Source organism: Lupinus angustifolius, unplaced genomic scaffold (assembly GCF_001865875.1).
Source record: "Lupinus angustifolius cultivar Tanjil unplaced genomic scaffold, LupAngTanjil_v1.0 Scaffold_18_59, whole genome shotgun sequence".
Taxonomy (NCBI): domain Eukaryota; kingdom Viridiplantae; phylum Streptophyta; class Magnoliopsida; order Fabales; family Fabaceae; genus Lupinus; species Lupinus angustifolius.
The window spans coordinates 1-24,747 of record NW_017719159.1 but is presented as its reverse complement, the minus strand read 5'-3'; the positions used below and the strand labels follow the sequence as shown (position 1 = coordinate 24,747).

Here is a 24,747-nt window from a genome sequence, read left to right as displayed (position 1 = left end):
CTTCTAGGGTATTCTGACCTGCTGATACCCAACACTAGTGAGCTATATTATTTGAGAATGATGTTGACAGTGGTTAAGGGGCCCACATGTTGTGAAGACATTAGAACAATTTCATATATTCAATATTTAATTCACAGATGCGTATTTTGCAATGGGATTGCTTGAGAACGATAGGGAATACATAGAAGCTTTAAGAGAAACAAAGGATTGTGGTTTAAGATTATACTTGAGGAAATTATTTGTCACTATACTCTTATAAACCTCAATGAATAAACCAAACCAAGCCTGTGAAGAAACATTATTATGGTTATATGATAAAATTATTTACAATCAAAGAAATATCTCCAATAATGAAGATATAATGTAATTTAAAGCAGTTCATTAATATAAACATATGTTGTTTATGTTATATTTAATTTCTTCAATACAAATTTGTTATACCATATACCACTTTCTTAAAAATGACGGGGTTAGTACTCACCGATGAGCAACTATAAAATCTAACTTTTTTATATATTGAAAAACTACTTGAAACTAACCAGAAAAGTTTACTATTCTTTTCCGCTCTCTAATGGATAATACAATTTGCTTACCTATCTATATATAACAATTTAATGTTTCTTAAGTGATGCATACAAATATAATGAACTTTTACATATTTATGTAAAATATTGCAGAAGAGCAACAAAAAATCTTTCAAACTATCATACGAGTTGTTAATCATCAACAAAGTCACGTAATTTTCTTATATGGCTACGGTGGAACTTGAAATACCCATATGTGGCAAACTTTGATATAGGCATTGAGATCTCAAAAACATATTTTGTATTAATTATAGCTTCTTGTGCTATAGTTTCTTTGTTGTTATTAAAGGATAGAATAACACACTCTAAATTCAAGATACATGTTCCAACTCTTGACAACTCTATTTGTAATATTCATCAGGGAATCAAGTTGAAGGTTGGAACTCTAATAATGTTAGTATAAAATTTAGACCAATCTGAAGAATTATGTAATGTTACAATATTGATAGTCACTAAAATGACAAGTCATATAAGCAAAAAACATCTCAATATTATATTTACCTAGACAAGTATCTAATCATGGTCAATTATATATGTGGCTCTAACAAGAGTTCAAAACAAAACAAAAAAAGGTTGCAAGTATTAATACATTGTAAGAATGGTCAACCACTAAAGATAACAAATGTTTATAAAGAATTTTTTGCAAAAATTTTTTTATGACAGTTTTGCATATTTTAATTTACCAGGTTGAACAAAACAACAACACTAATGACATTTCCATTAAGCCCTTATGTTTTGATTGTTTCAATACCTACATATAGAAGACATTGTCACCTTTGCAAATGCACTAGTATCATGCTAGTTTCCACTATAAGGAAGAAAATGAAACCTGATGCAGTACTCAATAAAGCAAAGAAATTCTCTATATCATCATATTCTTGGATTTACATTAAAAAATTACAATTCAACTTTGCCACCATTAGGCTCCAACAACTGCAGATTAACCATATATGAAAGGATCACATGATATAAAAGTTTGTGAAGATAAGTTAATGATGCACAACAAAACTAATATGTAACAGCACTAGTTTTCCCCAAAGACCAGGAACATTCATCAAAATGACAAGAACAACATTTAGAATAATCGCTTCCTACAGCCAGTGGCTCCACAATAGCATGGCATTTGCTTTATCTTCCCATCAGAACCCAAGACACTATCAAGTGCATAACCATAGTCATAAGTCAACTCCTGTGAAAGAAATCAAAGAGGTTACATTTGTTAAAAAGACTAGACCATAAAAAGGGGGAATACATAGTTAGAAAATATTAGGCAACAAAATGAAGAAAATATGCATACTTCTAAAATAAATTTTAACTGAAAAGGGTGAGTTGCATTTATCCATTATTATTACCACAATCGTCAATTACACAAATGCTAGCAAACTTATTATTCTACAACACTGTCACCCTCCCTAAGCCCCAATCATGTTAACATTTCAAGAGATAAATAGGAGGGAAATGTAGGAATGAATTACCTGCATGGGAGGTATGTTGTCAGCAGCAAACAACATTACTCGAGCAAATTTCAGGTCATGGTGTGTGCTCAAAACACATTGAACAAACAAATTAGGCTCACAACAATGGTTTATAAACCGAGCAATATTTCCAGTTGATCCTGCATCAAGACAATACTCAGGCGCATTTTCAGAACCTTTCTCATCAGATTTGTCCAAAAGATTTTCAAGAAATGCTGCATTTGTTGACCGCTTCTGTCAAAATTAATATCACCAAGGAGACAAGAAAGACAAAGGTTCTTAATATCATGCTGAAGTAATAAAAAAGAATGACAATCAGATGACTGTTTCATAGGATTCAATACCTCTCGTCCACCAATCCCTTTGATTGTTTGCAAACAATCAATCTCAAAAATATAATTGTTTTCCAATACGGTTTCCATATCTTCTGCCCTAGAAAGTATTCCCGTATACTCACACACTGGTGCTCCAGAAGGTATAAAATCCCAGGATCTAACAGCCCATCCTTTCTTTGCAGTACGGAAAACCTATAAAACAATTTAATTGAATGCACAAAATTAAAAAAAAAAAATCCAACATCTATAATATTAATATAAAGGTTTAATGAAACCAAAATAATATGCAACCTCCAATCGATATCTAAGCCCTCTTTGAGAAGTTCGGTTCACACAACCAGGACCGCATCCACAATTTGGACCACATTCAAAGACAACATCTTTAGCTTCAATTAACCTGCATATATATACATAAAAGCAACAAGATATAATAATATACCAAAAAAAATTAAATTGACATTTCATAAGATGTGTTTCTAACCTGCCACCATCTCGAGACACATAAGGAAAATCAGACCCATTACGTAAAGCACATTCACAAGTAGTAGGATCAACACATTTGTCTTTGCATTTACATCCAGTGGCATCCATAGGAAGCTTGACATTTTTTGCAACCTTAATGGACTTGGAATATGTAAAACCTATAATATTCGAAAATCAGACACGGAAGTATGCACAAAGTAAATCTTAGATTACATCATACTTCAGCTGCAGTTTTTAAAATATATATATATATAGGGGCAATATCAGGCAAGAGTAATTATTGAGTGGTGAGAAGTGTCATATAACCTTTAAATGACTTTTAATAACCACCCATATATGGCAAGCAATCTTGGGCAATTCTTGTGAACTGATTCAAAGAAGAGTTTTACATTTGGGCTAGAAAAGATGTGATTAATTCCCAGTTTTCACATTCCAACCTCAGAAGGTTGACTGAAGGATAAATTTGTAGAACAGAGGGTTAGCATAGTTAGTTGGTTAGTTAGAGGGGGTTTAGATAAACAAATATGGAGTGATAAGGAGGTTAGGGTGGAGGGTTCAAGGAATGGAGTGATAAGGAGGTGGAGGTTTCAAGGAATGGAGTGATAAGGAGGTTGAGGGTTTGACCCACTACAAATACTAACATAATAACATTTGCCTAGAAAAAAATATAAAGAAATATGGGGAAATAACAGTAGAAGGGAACATTCAGAGAATTAGAGTTTGTATTGAAGGGGGAACCCATGGAGAGTGTTCTTTTTCATATTTAAGTCTTTCAATTTCTTAATGTGTACTAACAATTTCTCAATTTTGTTTGAGGTTCCTAACAAATTCACAGAATAGAAACTCCTCTAACTAAGTATGCCCCATTTGTACCTACATATGTACACCATCATTCATCAATGAAAAGATCAATTGAGATCTTTATTCAACTTACCAGTGGGTGGAACAGGGGGGTCATCAACCAAATTCGTTGCAGGAATGGGCATATCTTCTTGGCCTTCAGTGATATCCTCACATACCAACCTAAGAAACAAAGTATAAGAGGAGGTTAGGCCAATATAACTATGATAAATCATAAGAAATATTCAATTACCATTGTATTTACGCAACAATAAATTATGATAAAGCATAATAAATATTCAATTACCCTCGTATTTCTGCAACAGACTGAGGTACTCGTCCACAAGTGAAATAAACCTGTAATTGCAACAGAGCATCAAATAAGCAAGACAATTTGAGGCCCCACAGATTATATTATAAAGTCACACTGAAGGCAACAAACAGAATATGCCTTGCTACATGTATCTAGACAAAATAACAACTGGAAAGATCATGACAAAAGACAAGTTTGCAACAACTTATATGTACAAGTACAAAAATAACATTACACTGGATCACTGCCCATGTTAGTGAATTTTTTTGGATAGGAAAATCCCAAAAATACTCCGAGGCTCTAGAAATGCAAAAATGATGAGGCCCTATTTCTGAATCTGAACGACACATATCAAGATACAAAGTGGTGAGAGCTCTACACTTATGGAGCTCTACACTTATGAACCCAGTCCCTCACATTTCATATCCCATACCAACTGGGCTAACAGTTGGGAGCCGATCATGTTGTCCTCACACGCCTCGACAAAATGGTATAGCTAAGGAAAAGCACTATCACATTCATGATACAGCTTGTACCCCATTGTTAGATGTCAACGCACCCTTAAAAATTGTGGGAGATGTTCTTATGGCTAGCAATTTAATAAATCACATGCCATCGTCGATTTTGGATAATTGGAATCTGTTTTCCCCATCGTTTGCTAAGGACTCTCCTCATGTGTCCCCCTCATGTTTTGCAACAAAAAAATTTCTAGCACGAAAATACTTGTCACTAGTTAAACTAAGCTTAGTCCTAACACATATAATACAATACAAAGACTCTAATTACACTACTACTGTTCAAGATGATTCCACCAATCCTTTGCATTAGTTTCATATTTACTTATGAGCACCAACCACCTTCTGTGACCTACAATTGGTAGTTGGCTTCTATTCATTATAGGTTAGAAGCCTTTACTGATGATACTTGTCACCAGTTAAACTAAGCTTAGTGTTAACACATAATAAAATACAAAGACTTTAATTACACTAATACTGCTCAAAATGATTCCACCCCTCCTCTGTATGTGTTTGATATTTACTTGTGAGCACCAACAGCGTAACCATACTCTTCCCAAAGGTAAACATCCCACCACTAATCCTAATCTTACTTATAAATTTTTGAGCAATCACTGTTTGTCTCCTTCCCTTATTGTTTGTCTCAGCTATACCATCCTACAATTCCTAAGACCATTCAATAAGCATTACCCTATTCAAGTCAGTAACAATCAATGATTGACAGAATGGTGGTTTTGGAATCCAATAATACATGAACCCTAGTTTTATCTCCTCCAGGAAGTCCTCTTGGGATTATCAAAACTTCCTATGGGACATAGAAGTCGATCACTTGATTCAAGTAAAACCAATCATCAAACTCTAGCAAAATTTGGGAAAATGGTTCCCTTAAAAATTGCAGTTAGAAACTTCTTTCCCAATCTTTGAAGATTGTTATGATATATCAAAATGGTGATGTTGTTTGATCACAAACCCCACCTAATGGGAAAAGACAAAAAACAACTTTCTTAATTCTACCCGCTTCAAAAAATCAAGAATTGAAGTGTTAAAAACCCAATGTAAGTTTCAGGTTGATCTTGAAGGATGTATTGTCTAATTACCTCGCTCCTGTTTCACATATAGCACTAATTAAATTTTAACCTCTGCTTTATGTTGAATAGGAAGTGTTTATGTTACAAACAAATTAGGCAACGGTACAAAATTCAAGATGATAATAGAAACATGATTGAACCTGATTTGTGGTTAATAAAGGCTGCCCTTCAAGCCTCCTAAGTCGAAACTTATACACTATAAATCCAGATATTCCCTTCTCTGCCCAATAATTAACAACCTGTAAATCAAGAAAAGAATGAGAATAAAAAGTTCAAAGTATCACCCTTAAACTTCAATGCAAATCTTGTCTCAATATCCGTTTAACCAATTAAAAGGTCCCATTTTACATGTAAAAGTAAATGGCATTTAATACAAGCAGACAAATAAATACTATATATATATTAGGAAAAAATCAACATGGATGCTATTCCAGGGATGAAAGTTGATCTATGGTGTCAAAGTAAATATTAAAACAATAAAGCTTTGTTTCCTCCTTCAGAACAAATTGTCATGGCTCAAAAATACTCAATGGCTTTGATAATAGATGCCAAAAAGGACAATAGATTCAACATATGTAGGCAATCGCACGATCCAGCGGTGCGATAGTGCTGTTGTGGAGGTAATCGGCTCCTCCTCGTGACACAATGGTGGTTAGCGGTGCAGTTTATTGTCGCGGCTGCTGTCGCACTCTGGTCTGCCTCCATTTTTTAAATCGAAAAAGTCTATTTTGCCCTTATTTTTTTACTGTTAGTTTTTTTAAGGTTTTCTTATTTTTTAAAAATCTTCCACTTCTTTCCCTCATTTAATTTTTTTCTCTTTCTTCTCTTCATTTAATTTTCCTCTATTTCTTCCCCACATTTAATTTATTCCCCTCATTTAAAACTAAAACTCTTTATTTTTTTCCCTCATTTAAAACTCTTATATTTCTTCCTCTCTTACACATTCTCGATTCATTTTATTTTTCTAATTCTTCCCCAAAACTTAAAACTCTCTTTCTTCCCCTCACTCCTTTATGCCTCGCTATCTACTCCTTTCTACTTTCTACCTCACATACTCACTTAGGAGTGGGTGTGGCAGTGGGAGGTTGAGATGAGGCCATGATTAAGGGAAATTTAGAGAAATAAGTGGGTATGTGTTGTGCAGCCGAGATGAGTAGTTGTCCAGATTTATAAATAGTGAGGGGAAGAAAGAGAGTTTTTAGTTTTAGGGAAGAAATAAAAAAAATGTAATGAATTCAGAATGTTAAGAGAGAAAGATATGGAAGAGTTTTAAACGAGGGAAAAAATAAAAAGTTTTAATTTTAAACGAGGGGAAGAAATAGAGAAATAAATTAGATGAGAGGAGAAATAGATGAAAATTAAATGATGAGAAGAAACAGAGAAAGAAATTAAATGAGGGAAAGAAATTAAAGTTTTTTTTAAATTCGAAAACCCTAAAAAACTAACAGTTTTAAAAATAAGGGGAAAATAGACTTTTTCCATTAAAAATAGGGTTTCACACTTTCACTTACCTTCAACCTCTAGCAGCTTTTGGACTGCGAAATGGAGGCAGACCAGAGCGCAATGGCAAATTGCACTACTAACCACCATTTTGTCATGGGGAGGGGCCGGCAACCTCCACAACAGTGCTATAGCACCACTATAGCATGTGACTGACTACACAGTTGATATCCAACAGGATTTACACAATAAAGATATCACAAACAGAATCAGCCCTTGAGGCACATCCCTTATCTATGTACAAATCATCAATTTAGTAATTATACATCCAAAAGTCATTTTGATTAACAATGTCCAAATAATATTCATTTTACCAAAAACCACTTTTAACAGTAAAGTACCCAAAATACAAATAAACTATTACTTATCCATTTTTAATCAAAACCAAGTTTGCAAAGCCAATCTCATCAAAAATCATTTTGCAAACAAATTCATCTATAAGCTTTCAATTGACCAAGAACAATCCAAATATAATGAGAAACAAATATGTAGAAGACAGCAGACATTTGTTTTATATTGTAACTAGAGCCATATTTATATATGATTGAGATTTGGTATTTAAAATCATCTATACAGAATATATTTCCCAAAAATAGATATTGAATAAATAATTACACATATTTGAGCAAAATTTTCAAAGAAATACCTTGTACAAGCCATCATATGTGTAGATTTTACCAGTGTAACTGCTTGAAGATTCATGACCACGTACCACCCTAACAGGAACACATTGCTCCACACAATTCTACAATTGAATTCAATACAAAGTTTAAGGAAAAGGAATCCAACTACAAATATATAGAAAAACACAGCATACAAAACAACATTTAAAATATTACATTTCACAGATACCACCTATTCCCAAAATAGTTAACAAGAATCAGAAACAATATCACATCCATAATTTCAACAATGTATGAAAGAAAAGTTGATCAAAACAGAAGTGCAAGCAATGCTGGTTTTCTGTTATTGTAAAATGAAACCAAATTGTGCATGATTAATCCCATTCCAATTTTAGAATTTAGTACGATTAATGGATAGCATGGACACAAAGTCTAATACACCTGGAACACTTTATGCAAAACCATTAAAGAGGATTTACATCTAAGTGGCTTTTTAAAGACATTCTTTCTAATAGAACATACAATAGCATCTGATCTATGTAGAAATCCCCACCAACACCTAGTGAGAAAATTTTCTTGTTTTGTTATATTAGGGATAGTGAAAAATGGCATAAGCAATCTGCCAAAAACATCATCTTGTAATTCTTATATTTTAATGATGCAAAAGGCAAAATAATCATCAACAATACAACTAACAAGAAAGGATGTAGTGGATGACATGGTGGAGAGCTTCAAGCGTCATGTGATAGAAAGATGTCACTCAAACTTGAGGGAAATTTTTCTAGTAAAATTATAAGATCTATAATGTTATTTGAGACTTAATGTGGGCGGTAAAATGTTAACAAAAAAATATAAATTCAATGTAGCAAAGATGTGAATGGTGTGTTGGATGAGTAGATATATTAGACAAAATAGAATTAGGAATAAATGCATCATGAAGAAAGTTGAGGTAGTTCCTATTTTTGAAAAGATGGTAGAATTGTCCATTAGGTGGTTTAGACAGGTGTGGAAGAGATCATTAGACGCCTCAGTAAAGAGGGTGGATCTAATGGAGGTTAATCCAATTTTTAGAGGCGGGGGCAAGAAAAAATATAAGCAATACAATTAGTAAAGAGTTAGAGATCAACGTTTTGTCGATGGACATATTTATGATGGAGCATTACAGCATGGTTCGATCCATTTAGTCGATCCCACCTAATGCCACTAAAGCTTGGTTGTTCTTGTAACACAACCAACAAGATAGAAGAAATTATTATCAGCATTCAAAAGTATTCAAAGATCATTAAAAGCACACCTTGAGTGCCAGATTACCACGCTCCAATTTTTGATCTCGAATTTGGCGCTTATCACCAATCAGATTATGCCCACCTTGACCAGTATACACAACATCCTCAGCATTATCAAGATCATCTTCGTACATGCCAGACAACACAATGGCTACAGCAACTGGGTATTCATAGTTTTTGTGCTGTGACAACCAAGCAAAGGAAAGAAAAACGAACTAGAGTTTATATGGAATATATAATTCAAAAACCCATGTACATAAATCACAAGCATGGTATGTGATCAGTAATGTTCAAAGTGATAGTAGAAGAAAATACAACACAAATAAATTGCATTACCACTTTGGCATAGGATTGACCCATAAAATCAATGCCATTTAACCAGTGGCTATGAAAACCAACAACAACCATTTCAGCACGAGAATAGAACTGATGTCCAACCTCAATACCTACCATTACAAGAAAAATGAAAACTGCTAATGAAAAATATAAAAAGCGACTTATAACAAATGACATTTCAGCAAGAGAATATAACAAGTGAATTATAACAAATGGCATTTCAGCAAGAGAATATAACAAGTGAATTATAACAAATGACATTTTCTAACAAAGTGGGTTGGAAGATAACAAATAGATAGTGACCATGTTAGATATAAAATTATTCATGAGTCTCTTCCTAACAATAAATAATGTCCATGTTAGATATAAAACTATCCATGAGTCTTAGAGCCTCTAACTAAACTGGCCAAAAGATAAGAGTAAATTACACTTACACCCCTAAGTTTTAATGAAATTAAACAAACTATCCTTCCCTTTTCTATATCTACATAAACCCCCGAATTTATATACATACATTACATGATTACCCCTGCAAGAGCGATAAGTGTAATATTTTAAATAAAAAATAATGATAAGTATAATTAAGTTAAACAAAATATGGTATATTATAGAGACAAGTACAAATAGTATATGAATCAATACTTCTTCATTATTTTTGGTTGGTTACAATATAATATAAGAGTGGTTTAAACAATATCTCCTTAAAATTATTGATGCATTTTGTAACGAATCAAAAATAATGAAGAGATATTGACTCTTATACTATTTGGACTTATCCCACAATATACCATATTTTATTTCACTTGATTACATTAATCATCATTCTTTGTTTAACATATCACACTTATTTCTCGTGCAAGGATACTTAATGTAATATATATATATAAATAGGGGTGATTTGTGTAGGTATAAAAAGGTGTGGGGTGATTTATGTAATTTGAATAAAACTCGGGGGTGTCAGTCTAATTTACTCAAAGATCAATCTATGCACTTACATTCTTCTAAATAAACATTAAATTTCAGTACAAAGGTAGAGTTGGCCTGTGATGCTTGAAGTATAAAGGGCCATTGCTTGAGAAGGCATGCTAGATATAAAACCATTGATGAGCAGAACCCACTTAAGTACAACCGAAGCTTTTGGGACAGTTGATTCTTGACAATACATTAGGTTATAAAGTCCAAAAGCAAGAGAGAATGGCAGAAAAACAACAGAAGATGAAGCCACTAACCTGAAATGGTGCCAACCTTTTTCTCAGGGTTCAATATCTCATTATTTTGAATCATCTGCCATAAAATATCCAGTTTGAAGAGTGTTAAAAAAACACTGCAATATCTTCTAAAGTAAATTTAGAACATATTTGGGTAAACAACTTAATTAAGTGCTTATTACATGAGAGCCTATGAGGTGGTAAACCATTTTCAAGGCTCTTCCAAATACTTGCTTAAATGTTTATATGATAAAATAAGCCCAAATAAGCTCTTCAAATGCCCCCTAGGTCAATTTCATTTAATAAAAGCTAAAACAATTATAATATAAAACAAAATAAATGAACTTCGGACTGTGAAACTAACTAGGTTGATAGAGAGAAATAGAATACTCAGAACAGAACTTCAGAGAAGAACATGACGTTGAGAATATTATTATGATTAGTTGATTACTCTACTGATCATTAAAACAATGTTGATGATGCCTATTTATAAGCTATTAGGACAGATGGCACGTAACCTATCCTATCTGCCTTTGCTGACTCAGTAGAAGCTTACATGATCAACTATATTAATAGCTATTCTATTTCTCTAATACAGACTAACAAAGAAAATACACCATACATTATCAAAAATCAACTTAACATTGTCTCAAGGAATTATGAGAAACTATGTCATAAATGTAGTTTATTAATTTTAAGACACCACTAACCGACCCATTAATGAAAACAATTGAGAAAACATGATGCATCAATCACTACAAAAAGAAAGAAAACAGCGGACAAGTATTCAGAAAGCAAAACTCTATAGTCTATATTAGTTCATCACATAAAATATCATGAGACTCAGTCATGACCCAACAGAAATAAAATAAATTCATTGAATGTTCACTTGCCTTGGTTATTGCCTTCAAGTCAGGCCGCTTCGCAGTGTTCTTTATTTCTTCAGGAGGTGCAGTTTTCTACACAGATCAAACAAATTGTTAGTTTGTGGTAAAATGATTAATATATAAATTTACGTAAAGCAGTGCACACAATGAAGTGAGATTTAAAGCTCTTGACAAACATTTAAACACAAATAACAAAAGAAACAGCTTGTTAGCTCTTACCCAGGGTGCTTAGCACTTGACGAATAATGAAAAAATCAGTTTTCAATAATTAACTGACAAACGTGAATACAAAAAGTAATTATGATCACATTGAAGGCAAACTTATTCAGCTAACATATTGCATTAAAAGACACAATAGGTGTGATGCATAAAAAGCATGAATCTTAAAATTACAAGAGGGAGGGATGAAATGTAAACTGAATGTTGTACGCCCATGTCCTATTACCCAGCAACTTTTCAAAGGTTTCAACATCATACGAATAGCAACAATATACAATGTTGTACGGAGAAATATTTGCATTGCTACACAGTTCATAATTTTCATTGAAGAATTCATGAATAAAGAAACAAACAAAAAAATACTTCCCGAAGCATTTTTCTCTTCTAATTTCTGTTGGCTACGAAACACGTAAAAACATTATCAAATGAATATGAGAACACATACTAAAATACCAACATTAGATTTTGAAGCTTTTTTAGCAGCTTTGGCAGCTTTCCTGTCTGCTTCTGCTTTGGCACACCTCTTCTCCTCTTCCTGTACATTGTAAATGGGTAAATGGTGTAAATGGTGTAAACATGTACAGAACAATATAAAAATAAAAACATAACACAAGAAAAAACAGAGTAGAAAATGCCAAATTAGCACAGAACTAACCTGAACAAAATGAAGGTAGTGTTTGGTGAACAATCTAATAGTCTCTTTCACCTTTAAGGAATCAGTTTTCTCTGGCTTGATAACATTATCCGCATTTTCAAAATCCATCTTATTTTCTCTTTCATCTTTAATCTTCATCATCGCCTCACACTTCGCATTTCCTTTCGTCTTCTTCTGCTGCTCCGAAATAACATCTCCATCAACCACAGTCTCATTCTTCAGCTCCAAAACAGTGTTGTTACCCTCACCCACAGCCACATTCTCCTCTTTGCGACTCCTCTTGTTATAGCGCCTTTTCGGCTTCTCCGCCGCGGCTGAACCACTGGTTTTCCCTTCGTCTCCCTCAGCTACAGCCTCTTCTTTTTGACGAGATGTTTTTTCCTTAACTGCTTGGATTCGAGCACTGGTTCTTCGCTGCATTGGCTTAGTCTCTGTCAAGTTCTCATTTGCTACATTGACCGCGATTTTGACGTCGGAACTTTTCTCGGTCATGGAAACCATTGTATGCTGCTGATTAACCATGAAAATCTGCAATCAAACAAGGAAGAAAGAAGATCATAAACCAAAGAATGAGAGAAAATCAAAAGCGAAAAGATGAAAGTAGCAACGTAATGAAGAAAAGCACCAGCTTCAATTTCAAGCTTCTAGGGTTTAGAGAGAGAGAGAGAGTGAAAACGAGATAGAGAGAAGAAGAGAAAGTGATTTTGTTTTTTTGTCTTTTTTTTAATTTATAGAAATAGGGAAATGTAAGAAGACGTCATTGCAAAAAAGTTGGAAATTATTCAATGTTATAGTGTGTTTCGCTTTTTGTTCAATCTTCCCGCTTAGCTCCTTTTGATCTCCCTCTCTTCCGGCAGGGATGGTGAATGCTGTGCGGAGAAATCTGAAAATGTAATCGATTCCTAGAGGGAAAATGATATATTTTTCTACTAGTTGTTCTATTTATTGAAAGAAAAAGTAACATGTAAAGTAATCCTATGAATAATTCTCTTATAGATAAGATGATATATCATTACTTATTATGGTATAATGCATTCACAATATCATAACTAATTTTATTTAAATTGTTAAAACAAAATTAATAGACAATATTTTAGAAGTATAAACAAATATAATAGTTATTTGTTTGATTTATAATATAATGTTAAAATTAAGCCATGTTTGTGTGTATAATATGACTATGAAGAGTCTTGGAATAGAGTTATTGATTTTTTATGAGACAGACACATTAAACTTATTATTTTCAAATAGACATATTTTTTAATGTAAACTTGATACTAAAAAGTCTGTTAGACGTTTTATTTTTTAATAAAAATCCGCATGAATCCAGACCAAAAAAATATATAAATTTTGGATTAAATTTCTTAATATATATCAACAAAAACGAAACGAACTACGTGTTATTTATATATTTGTATGAGATGACTTTTACCTAAAAAAAGATCCAAACTGACTATAAATACCCTAATTTAAACACGCTACTCTCTTGATAGTGTAGAGACAACAAACACATGTACTTGTTACTCATTTTGCATACTGAGAACATTACTTCTATTCGTCTATTTCTGTTTATGGGTTTTCTCTTGAATTTTTATGGGTACCTACTAGTATTCACAGGTTTTCTACATTATTGTGAAACACCTAAAAAAATATCAAAAACCCAAAAACTATTCTAAAAGAGATGGAGAAGAAATATAGGTTATGTTGATAGCAGCCCAATGACTAAAGAGGAGTTGGCAGACCCATACAAAGCCAAGACAACCATACAGAAGCCCAACTAGCTTGTTGACTATGTGGAAGACTTTTAATTCCAATTAATTGTGTTATTTCAGTATTTCAATTATTCCATGGGCCAGTTGTTTTAAGCCCAAATCCAGTACTGTCTAAACCTAGAATGGTTGCTGATGCTATATAGTAACTATGACTGCTTAAGAAATGCTAGGAAAAATAATATTCAGCTATTTCTTTCTTTATAACTCTTCTTGTTTTATTTTATGCTATCTTGTTCCCTATCATTTTGGTGCTTTCATTGTTGTATCATGCCTCCCAAAACTGCAGCTAAGGAGCTGGATGATACCTTATTGCAAATATTTGCAGAAAAGTTGAAAGAAAACCAAGATCAACAGGATTCAAGACATGAGATGATTGCTGATGTTCTTCGCAGTATTACTGACAAACTGGCCAACATTACTGTAACACCACCCCCACAACCTCTAGATCCACCTCAACAACCTTCAGCCCAACCAGGTTCTTCCTCAATCTCAAACCCTACCTCTGCCATACCACAAATTCCAAACCTACCACCATCTCCAGCCTTCTTTCCTAACTACACTCAGTCACCAGTATCTCCATTCTTCACTCCTCACAACCCATATGCTCGCCCCATTCTCACACCAATGACCACACCAAACCCTCAACCACGACCACCAAAGCTACAACTCATCCACTTCGATGGATCAAAACCCTTAGATTGGCTTTTTCAAGCTGAACAATTTTTCCAACTCTATCCAGTTTTTCCATATCAAAGGCTTTCGCTTATTTCCTTCCATATGAAAGGTGATGCCTTAAGCTGGTTTAAAGGGGCATATCATAATTGTACATTCACTGATTGGGAGAGTTTTACACGAGCGCTGGAAACAAGATTTGGTTTGTCCAGCTATGAAAACCACCAAGCAGAGTTATTCAAACTCAGGCAAAATGGATCTGTGGCTGAATACCAAAAGCAATTTGAAAAGATTTGCAACCGCGTATGGGGTTTATCCCCTAAGGTAATTTTGAATTGCTTTCTTTCTGGGTTGATTATAGATATTCGTAGGGAACTTGCGGTGCTCCGTCCTACTCACATAACACATGCTTTGGGCCTGGCCAAATTGGTAGAGTCTAAAATTAAAGACTCTAAGTTTTCTGCTCCTAGACATTTTCGTTATGCAAACCCCACACCTCCACCAACCTACCCTAGACCTCCACCAAATCAACCACAATTCCAAAAAATCACTCCTCCAATACCACCTATTCGTCGCCTCACAATTGCTCAGATGCAGGAGCGACGAGCTCAAGGACTTTGTTATAACTGTGATGAGAAGTTTCATGCAGGGCATAAATGTCAGCCCATGAAATTTTTACTGATGTTAGTGGAGGAATTTCCCACATAATCGGAAGTCGTCCTCACCTCTCTGGATAATCAAGATGAGGATTATCAGCATCCAGTGGAAGAGCTCATACATTTCCAGCTATCGGAACAAGCTCTTGAGGGCCAACCATCACCAAAAACTTTACGATTTCAGGGGTCAATAGCAGGTCACCCAATGACCGTTTTGGTTGATACAGGTAGCTCACACAATGTTATTCAACCTAGGTTGGCTAACTACTTGCAATTACAGATCTCCCCAACTCCACAATTTCCAGTCATGGAGGGAAATGGAGCTCACATCTTTTGCACAAGCTTATGTTCCTACACTCCTATTGTCCTACAAAACCAACTATTCCATATTCCATTCTACCTACTGCCAATTAAAGGTGAGGATGTAATCCTAGGCATCGAATGGCTACGAACACTAAGGCCAGTGACTTCTGATTTTGCAATACCTTCAATGTCTTTTAAGGTGGGGGGAAACACTATTACATTATAAGGGGACTCCTCTAACCCTTGCCAACCAGCTACACTACATCAACTAAACCGCTTATTTCACATGGATGTTATTGCTTCACTACACACAATCACTTTCCTTCCATTAATCATAAACCAAACAGAAAAGACCCCTTCTGCTAATGCCATAGACCCTAATATCCAAAACCTTCTCTCATCCTTCCAAACACTTTTCCAAACAACTAAAGGACTACCACCTTTCCGCCCACATGACCATAATATTTCACTACTTCCAAATTCTACCTCGGTTTCTGTAAAACCCTATAGATACCCTCACTCACAAAACGACACAATGACAACCATGATCCAAGAAATGTTGCATGAGGGCATCATTGTCCCCAATACAAGCCCGTTTTCCTCCCCGGTTTTATTGGTAAGCAAGAAGAATGGCTCTTGGTATTTTTGCGTTGATTATCGCGCACTAAACGTTATTACAATTCAGGATCATTTTCCCATTCCAACAATTGATGAGTTACTCGATGAGTTCGGTGGCGTTGCTATTTTTTCCAAAATCGATCTCAGGGCAGGTTACCATCAGATTCGTGTGAGATCCGGGGACACACACAAAACGGCATTCCGAACTTTTGATGGGCATTATGAGTTTTTGGTTATGTCGTTTGGGCTAACGAATGCGCAATCAACTTTTCAGGCTGCAATGAATGATCTCTTACGACCACATTTACGTCGGTTCGTATTGGTCTTCTTTGATGATATATTTATTTATAGCACTTGTTTGGCAGATCACCTAGTTCATGTATACATTATTTTGGACTTGTTGGTTGCTAATCAGTTTTATGCAAAACTTTCTAAGTGTTCCTTTGGAGTTCATTCAGTTAGTTACCTCAGCCACATCATATCAGCCGATGGGGTCAAACCAGACCCTGACAAGATTCATGCCATGATGGAATGGCCACAACCCTGCAATCTCACAACACTTAGGGGATTCCTAGGCCTTACATGGTTTTATCGCAAGTTTGTTAAAAGTTATGCATCATTCGCCACTCCTCTCACTGAGCTGCTCAAATTACAGAAATTTACATGGTCAGTTGGGGCACACACAATCTTTACAGAATTAAAAAATGCAATGACTACAACCCTGGTCTTACAACTACCCAATTTTTCCCAACCCTTTGATGTTGAAACTAATGCATCCGCGGTGGCGATCAGTGTTGTTCTCTCCCAACAAGGGCATCCACTGGCATATTTCAGCAAAAAGATGTCAAGTCGGATGCAACATGTGTCCTCCTATGTCCGTGAGATGTTTGTTGTGTCAGAATCTGTTAAGAAATGACGTCAGTATCTGGTGGAAAAAAAAATCAATATATACAGATCAATAGAGTCTTAAACATTTAACAACTCAAGGATTTCAGACTCCTGAGCAACAAAAATGGGCATCTAATCTCATCGGGTTTCAATTCAACATTAAGTACAGAATAGGTACCTTGAATCGGGTTGCAGATGCATTATCACAATGCTATAGTGAGGATACTCCTATCTTTTCGGCATTGTCTTCCCCTTTTCCACAAGTGATTGCTCGGATCCGCAGTTTTCTCGTTTCCAATGAAGGTCAGGCATACATTAAGAAATATGAGTCAGACACAAAATGGCATAGTAAATTTCACTTATCCCATGGTTTACTATTTTATGAGACTCGAATTTTCGTACATGATATGGAGGATCTGCGCTCAAGTCTGATCAAAGAATTTCATAATACACCATCTGTTGGCCACTCACGTTGGAAGGCAACTCTCAGTCGACTCTCGGCCTCTTGTTACTGGCTCGGAATTGCTTAGCAAGTTAAACTATTTGTTCGCCAATGTGCGACTTGTCAATATAATAAATATCTGCCACAAAAATATCAAGGGTTAATGCAACCCTTGCAAATACTAGATAAAGTGTGGGAGGACTTGTCTATGGACTTTATCACACACTTACCTCCATCACAGGGACACACAATTATATGGGTCATCGTTGATAGGCTTACCAAGTATGCCCATTTCATAGCTCTACCCACCAAGTTCACTGCTGAGGTTTTAGCACACAAATTCCTCAATGAGATTTGCCGCTTACATGGGGTACCCAAATCTATTGTGTCCGACAGGGACAAAATATTTCTCAACTCCTTATGGAAAAAACTATTTAAACTCATGGGCACTAACCTTCACTACAGCACGGCTTACCACCCACAATTAGATGGTCAAACCGAAGTGGTCAACAGGGGATTACAAACGTACCTTCATTGCTTTACGAGCTCTCAACCGCGGAAATGGTTCCCCCCATCTCTCCCTGGCAGAATATTGGTATAATATCAATCACCATTCATTGTTGCAGTTGTCTCCATTTGAAGCCTTATATGGCCGATCCCCACCAACATTGAAGGACTATGTCTCACACTCGGCAAAAAATCCAGCAATACAGACCACCCTACAAACAAGAGCCGAGCTGTTAGCAAATCTGAAACAACATCTCAAACATGCTCAACAAAGAATGAAAGCACGGGCAGATACAGGCCGAAAAGATGTTACATTTTTACCTAGGATTGGGTCTTACTACGCCACCAGCCGTACCGACAGCTCTCTATTTCCCGTCGGAAATCTCCCAAGCTTACTCGACGTTTCTATGGCCTATTCCGTGTTAACTATTGCATCGGTCCAGTAGCTTATGAGTTGGTTCTACCAGAAACGGCAAGGATCCATCCGGTTTTTCATGTCTCCTTGCTAAGACGTTATTACGGCGAGCCACCAAAGGCAATGATTGACCTTCCTCCGGAAGTCTTCTCTTCGAATACCACCTCCATGAATGAAGAGACACCGACCAACGTGAACACCATGACGACAAACCAGATGGCCATTACTACCGTCCCAACAGCCACGGAAAACCCCATTGAAACTATGCTTCCAGTAGAAAATGGTAGGGTGGCAAAAGTGGTGGTTTTGGGTACTACAAAGGTTCTCAACGAGAACTCTTCTTCTCCTCCAATAACACACGAGTGGGTGGGTTAGTTTCATCACGGTTGGGAGAAATATCAATTGAAGGGGGAAAAAGGGGTTTCACACATCAAAATGGTATGGTTGGCAAGAAGGTTCAAGAAGAATTTCATGGGAGAAGAGAATGGGTGGTTGGAAGAAAGAAGAAGAAAGAAGATTTGTGTTACAATAAAGAAGGCAAAGACTTATTAGATTCAGATGTACTTGGGGATATTACAAAGCCATCTCAACCGTCCACACTCATCTTACCATATGAACCTTTAAGTGCAAAAGTAAATTTTAATGAGACCCACTCAAACCCAACTACCCCCTTGATGTCCTCGAGCTACACAACTAAACGTGTAGTAGAGAAATTGCCCTGCCCAATGCATATTCAACCCTCAATTACTCCACATATGCACAACTTACCATACATTAATGACCACACACTTACCCATATTGAATGTGACAGCTTTCCTGCAAATTCAAAAAGCAAAATTATTCCCTCCCATCTTCCACTGCCCAATTCAGCGGGACTTGCAATCTCACCATCCATTCGAAACATATTTTTCTCATCACTCCCCAATAGCAACCGTGGGTCCTACAAACCTTATGGACAAGGTTTCACTTGAAGAAGTGGGCAATGATAGCAGCTCAATGACTAAAGAGGAGTTGGTAGACCCATACAAAGCCAAGAGAACCAGACAGAAGCCCAATTGGCTTGTTGACTATGTGGAAGACTTTTAATTCCAATTAATTATGTTATTTCAATATTTCAATTATTCCATGGGCCAGTTGTTTTAAACCCAAATCCAGTACTGTCTAAACCTAGAATGGTTGCTGATGCTATATAGTAACTATGACTGCTTAAGAAATGCTAGGAAAAATACTATTAAGGTATTTCTTTCTTTATAACTCTTCTTGTTTTATTTGCTGCTATCTTGTTCCCTATCATATGCAATGGATGAATTCCTAATTTCCTACTACATCGTATAACTTAGTTTACCACCAAAGTCTTTAATACAATGAAATTTCACAAAGAAAGTCTTCAAAACACATTCAATGTTGTAGTTTTCAAATCAACTTTAATGATTGAAGTCATTCCCTTCAATTGTACTACCTTGACTAGTTGGTTCCTATAAAAGAAAATGGGAAATTTAAATCCAAGCAAGAAACAATAGTTTAACTTAAGAACATTATTAACATTAAAATCTTCCAACATTGTATCACACTCGATGACGCCGAATTTTGAATTTATAGAGCCTGCAAAAAATATAATAACTTCATTCAGAATTTATATAATGAATCTATAAAAATAAATAATTAAAAGTAATACACATTATTATCTTTCATTTCATCCCTTAGCCAATCATGGAGACACATCAACGCCTCTATAATATCTCGATGTAAATCTCTTGCAATTCTTTGCAAGGTTGAATATTTTATCTCATTTGTCTTCCACCAAGCTAAGATATCAAACTCCCACCTTCATCGGGCAATACTTCATCCTCTAAATATGTTTACTTAGAGCAGCCACAATGGTTGTTCTTAAGGTTGTTCTTAACTGAATAAGAATGTTCTTATTCTGTTCTCCACTGTGTTGTTCTTATTCCTTGTGTTCTGTTCTTAAATAAGAACAAAAGTTGATAAATAAGAACAATCCTTTTTAGGAGAGAAGTGCAATGAAAATGCACAATCAAAGAATAAATACACACACAATCATATTTAGAAACATCAAAATATCCACAAACATTAAAAAGTTATAACGATTTTTAATTTATTTTTGTTGTGAAATAGTTCATATTACTTGATGCATAAGTGATCAAGAAGGTGTTGATTTAGTGGTGTAAGATCTCACTAGATTCTCAGAACGATTAAAAAGGTTAAGAGTTTGATGTGTGAGATCAGTACTTGTTGAGAAGGATAATCACACACCGTAAAATGAATTAATTTCTTACTAAAAGGTGAGGAGATACTTTTGTTGGTACCAAAAAAAAATTCTTCCATAAGTGCAATTAGGGGTGAGCATGGTCGGGTTGGGACGGGTTAAGGCTTATCATTACCCAGCCATAAATATTGGTCGGACCACTTTTTGAACCCGTACCCTGCCCTAGGCTCGAAACTAAACCGACCCTAAATAGCGACTGGGGTAGCCTTTAAACCCGACCCGACCCTAGACCCGATTAAATATAATGCATACTTATTTTAGATAAAGACTTCTCAATATTATTTATTATTATGAATATGTAGTTTGATATATAAAATGATATATGCATATATATATATATTATTAATATGTATATATTATGGAAAAATTAAAGAATAAATGATACTTTTAACCAAAAGGGTATCATTACTGTATACTCATTTGAGTAGAAACACATACAAACATGACGAGCGAGTGATCCTAGGCCGGGTCGGGTCATGTTTGATCCCTACCCGACCCTAAATATTGATTGGGTCTAATTTTGAACCTGAACCTGACCATAGACCCACTTAGACCCGACTCTATTCGGACCCGATCATAATCGGACCGTGCCGGGTGAGCGGGTAGGGCTGGGTCCTACTCACCCCTTAAGTGCAATTGTCTATACACTACTAGGGAATAGTTAGTTGCACGTAAAGGGAAACAAGTTTTTGGAACCATTGCTAAGTAGGAATTACTACCTGTCAATTAATTTCTATTACCTGGATAATGTATTTATTCCAATACCACCTCACTCTCGGCACGAGAGACAATGAGGATGGTATAATCATTGCTCTTCTCCATGTGTTGTGTTTAGGCTCAATGATGAGGGTTTCCTGGTGTTGACAAAGGGTCTTGTGTTGTAACCCCATAATTGAGTCTAGTTTATAGTTTTGATGTAAAGAGTTTGCGTAGAATTAACGTATGCATCGTATTAACGTGTTGGAACCTTCGGTAACTCGGAATGATTATGTTTGTAAACTTCTTTTATTGTCCTTAAATGTTTTATGGGTTTGGAAGCTTGCATAAGTTTTATGTTATCATACGAAGTTGTACAATTCACAAAGACCTTAGTTGGACTTTGTTTAACCCCTATGTATTTTATATCATCAAAATCATTGTTATCAAACTATATATGTTATGTTTATTCCATTTGATTTTGTTCTAAAAAAATAGGTTAGGGCATTACGTAGCTAGTTTAAGTGTTTTAGTGGTAACAAGATATCATATACTTGACCAAGACCTCAAACTATGCTGAACCTTTTTAATTCATTAATGTGAAGGTTATTTTGATGGTTTGAATTCTTCCACGTTCTTGTTAATGTTGGTCGTGACTTATAGATCGAGCCATTGAGTTATGACATTGTTATGAAACAAGCAAGGACTTCGGGTAATTTCAATCAGTTTTGTCTCGTCGAAGCCAAAGCGATTTTTATCACCTGTAGATGAAATTAATGTAATTTTAAGAAAGATTAATGAAGTTATTTCTTTAGCATAACAAGCTTTTAAGTGTTGTAGTTACTTTTGGAATTTTTATGTCATATAATTAATGGCTCAAGTGTTACCAGATACTCAAAACTCTCCTTATGTAAAGTATTACTCTTTTTTTCATGCCCAATATAATAGGTATTTTGAACTGTATTCTATTTAGATGAAATAATCTTTTCCATTGCTTCCCTTATCTTGCTCATTGCTTATTTGACATCTCTTCTAAAGCTTCTCGCTAATGTAGAATTTGTTCCATTCTTCTCTACCAGGGCATCTATGACATTTTCACTTCAAAGATAAAAGACTTGTGGGATGAACATTTTTACTAATAGTTATTTTATCTTGAATTTTGAAGTTATTTTTTAAAAAAGGCATTCGTTAATGTCAATGGACAACTTCAATTTTCTGAATCTATATTAACAAATATAACTTAATGTCATAAGGCATCATAATTTATGTTTTAAGTTAAATTCAGTGGTACTTGCAAAAGCACCTCCCTATTATGGTTTCAAAAAGGAAAATATGTTAGAATGATAGTGGTTTTCGTTTTCGAGTTAAATATTTTTTTTTCTAGAACCAACTTATTAATCTCTTATATTTTGTCTAATGTTTTGATTCATTATAAATAATTAAACTTGAGAAGCAAAAATATATTAATATTTATCTATGTTTAGCACATTTTTATGTGTGGAATAAATAAATAAAAAAAGAATGTTTTTATTCACCTACAAAACTATATTATATATAGAAAATTTATTGTTGGAATGTTAAGTTAAGAGTGCTCAGTCACTAAGCTCGTCTACCGAGTTAACGTGTCCATTGACATATTTGTATATAACCAAGCGTGTCTAAAGTCACGTGTATTTAAGACAAGTGCGCCAAGTGACAATTGTGTTCAATGACTATTGTGACCAATGATCTTAAATGTCCCGCTTTCAATAAAGTATAAATATTTTTTATTTGTCCAATAATTTGATCTGAATATAAGATAACTCTTAACTTTGAAGTTATAATAAAAAAATAAAGAGTCAAAGACATCAAGAAGAAGTACTCAGATATAGTGGATCCAACATATTTATTGAACATCTGAATATAGTTCTAGACACAATGGATTCTGACATTATATTCTTCTTGGTATGACTTGATGTGAACCTCTTTAGAGGATCCTTAAAACAATCATTCTAGGGGAAACTAAGTGTATTTGATGTGAATAATTTGTAGGTTGGTAAGAAAGCTAATGATGCAGAAACTTAAATGGTTAGGTTGAATATGGACTAGTGGAACATAAGAAATGAGATGATGAATATTGAATGGTGTCAGAACTAAGGATGATGCAGTCGGGCGTCATGAAGGGTGATTACCCCGATGATAAGTCCATAAATAGGTTCAACTATAAACTTTAACAATATGCTTGAAGGCCAAGATGGCAATCCCAAGCCATTTGAAGAATGATCTCTATCGACCATGAAATGTGCAAGGAGGTGCTAGAAACCCTTAGTTTGCATGTAGGACATCCTAGCCAAACAGGTGAGAAACTCAAACCCTCAAATTACTGTCTCACCTATGCAACCTCTCATGGCTTATTTATGAATCATTGTCCTTGTCACCCCTATCTAAATCCAAAAGTGATATTTCTATCAATGTACATTTCCACTCTGTCCAACTCCATCTACAAAAAATGCATTGCATGCACATTAACTGAATTTAGGCCATCAAGTCTTCTACTCAAGATTTTCACAATTTCTCTTACCATAAATATTACCTAAGTTAGTCATCTCAGTCTCAATACACTTTCACAATACCAAGTCAAACATACATTCTCGAAATACTACTTAGTGATCCAAATTCAATGGAAAAAGCCTCAAATCTCACTACTCTTTTCAAATGTGGGAATAACTGTATGTTGTCAACAAACTCCAAATATCCATCCATAATCAGTGAAGGGAATTAAGGATATCTCTATTTTATCAAACATGGTCTTTTAGAAGCTTTTATCTTCAATCATACACAAACCCAAAATCATATTTTCTTCATCTCTCAAAACACTAACTCTCACTTCCCTTGGATTTTAATCCTCACATATTGATCACTAACTTTCCTAATCTTATAACTTAATTGATTTTCCATTCTCACACTTATTCTTTATTTTTAATCCTTGTCTAAGTTATCTCATAACTCTAAATTAACTTATGATTTTCTTAAGTCAACTCAAATCTCAATTTCAAATTTGAACATTTTTTTTCATATCAACACAACTCCACACTTACAACCTTGCAACAAGCAATTAAAATATATATATATATATAAATATATATATATATATATATATATATA

General features: G+C 34.8%; 1 protein-coding gene across 1 annotated transcript; it reads right to left on the bottom strand.

Annotated features, from left to right (window-relative positions):
- Window positions 1-1,426: 1,426 nt before the first annotated feature.
- LOC109338148 (histone-lysine N-methyltransferase, H3 lysine-9 specific SUVH4) lies at window positions 1,427-13,242 on the bottom strand. Its single transcript, XM_019575295.1, has 16 exons — window positions 13,179-13,242; window positions 12,348-12,875; window positions 12,150-12,227; window positions 11,480-11,545; window positions 10,608-10,662; window positions 9,379-9,488; window positions 9,051-9,224; window positions 7,780-7,878; window positions 5,774-5,872; window positions 4,025-4,074; window positions 3,812-3,900; window positions 2,876-3,035; window positions 2,686-2,791; window positions 2,404-2,586; window positions 2,060-2,293; window positions 1,427-1,773 (listed from the first exon to the last, which is right to left on the bottom strand). The coding sequence occupies exons 2-16, from the start codon at window positions 12,867-12,869 to the stop codon at window positions 1,660-1,662; spliced, it is 2,139 nt and encodes a 712-aa protein (XP_019430840.1). The 5' UTR covers window positions 12,870-12,875; window positions 13,179-13,242; the 3' UTR covers window positions 1,427-1,659.
- Between the last annotated feature and the right edge of the window lie 11,505 nt (window positions 13,243-24,747).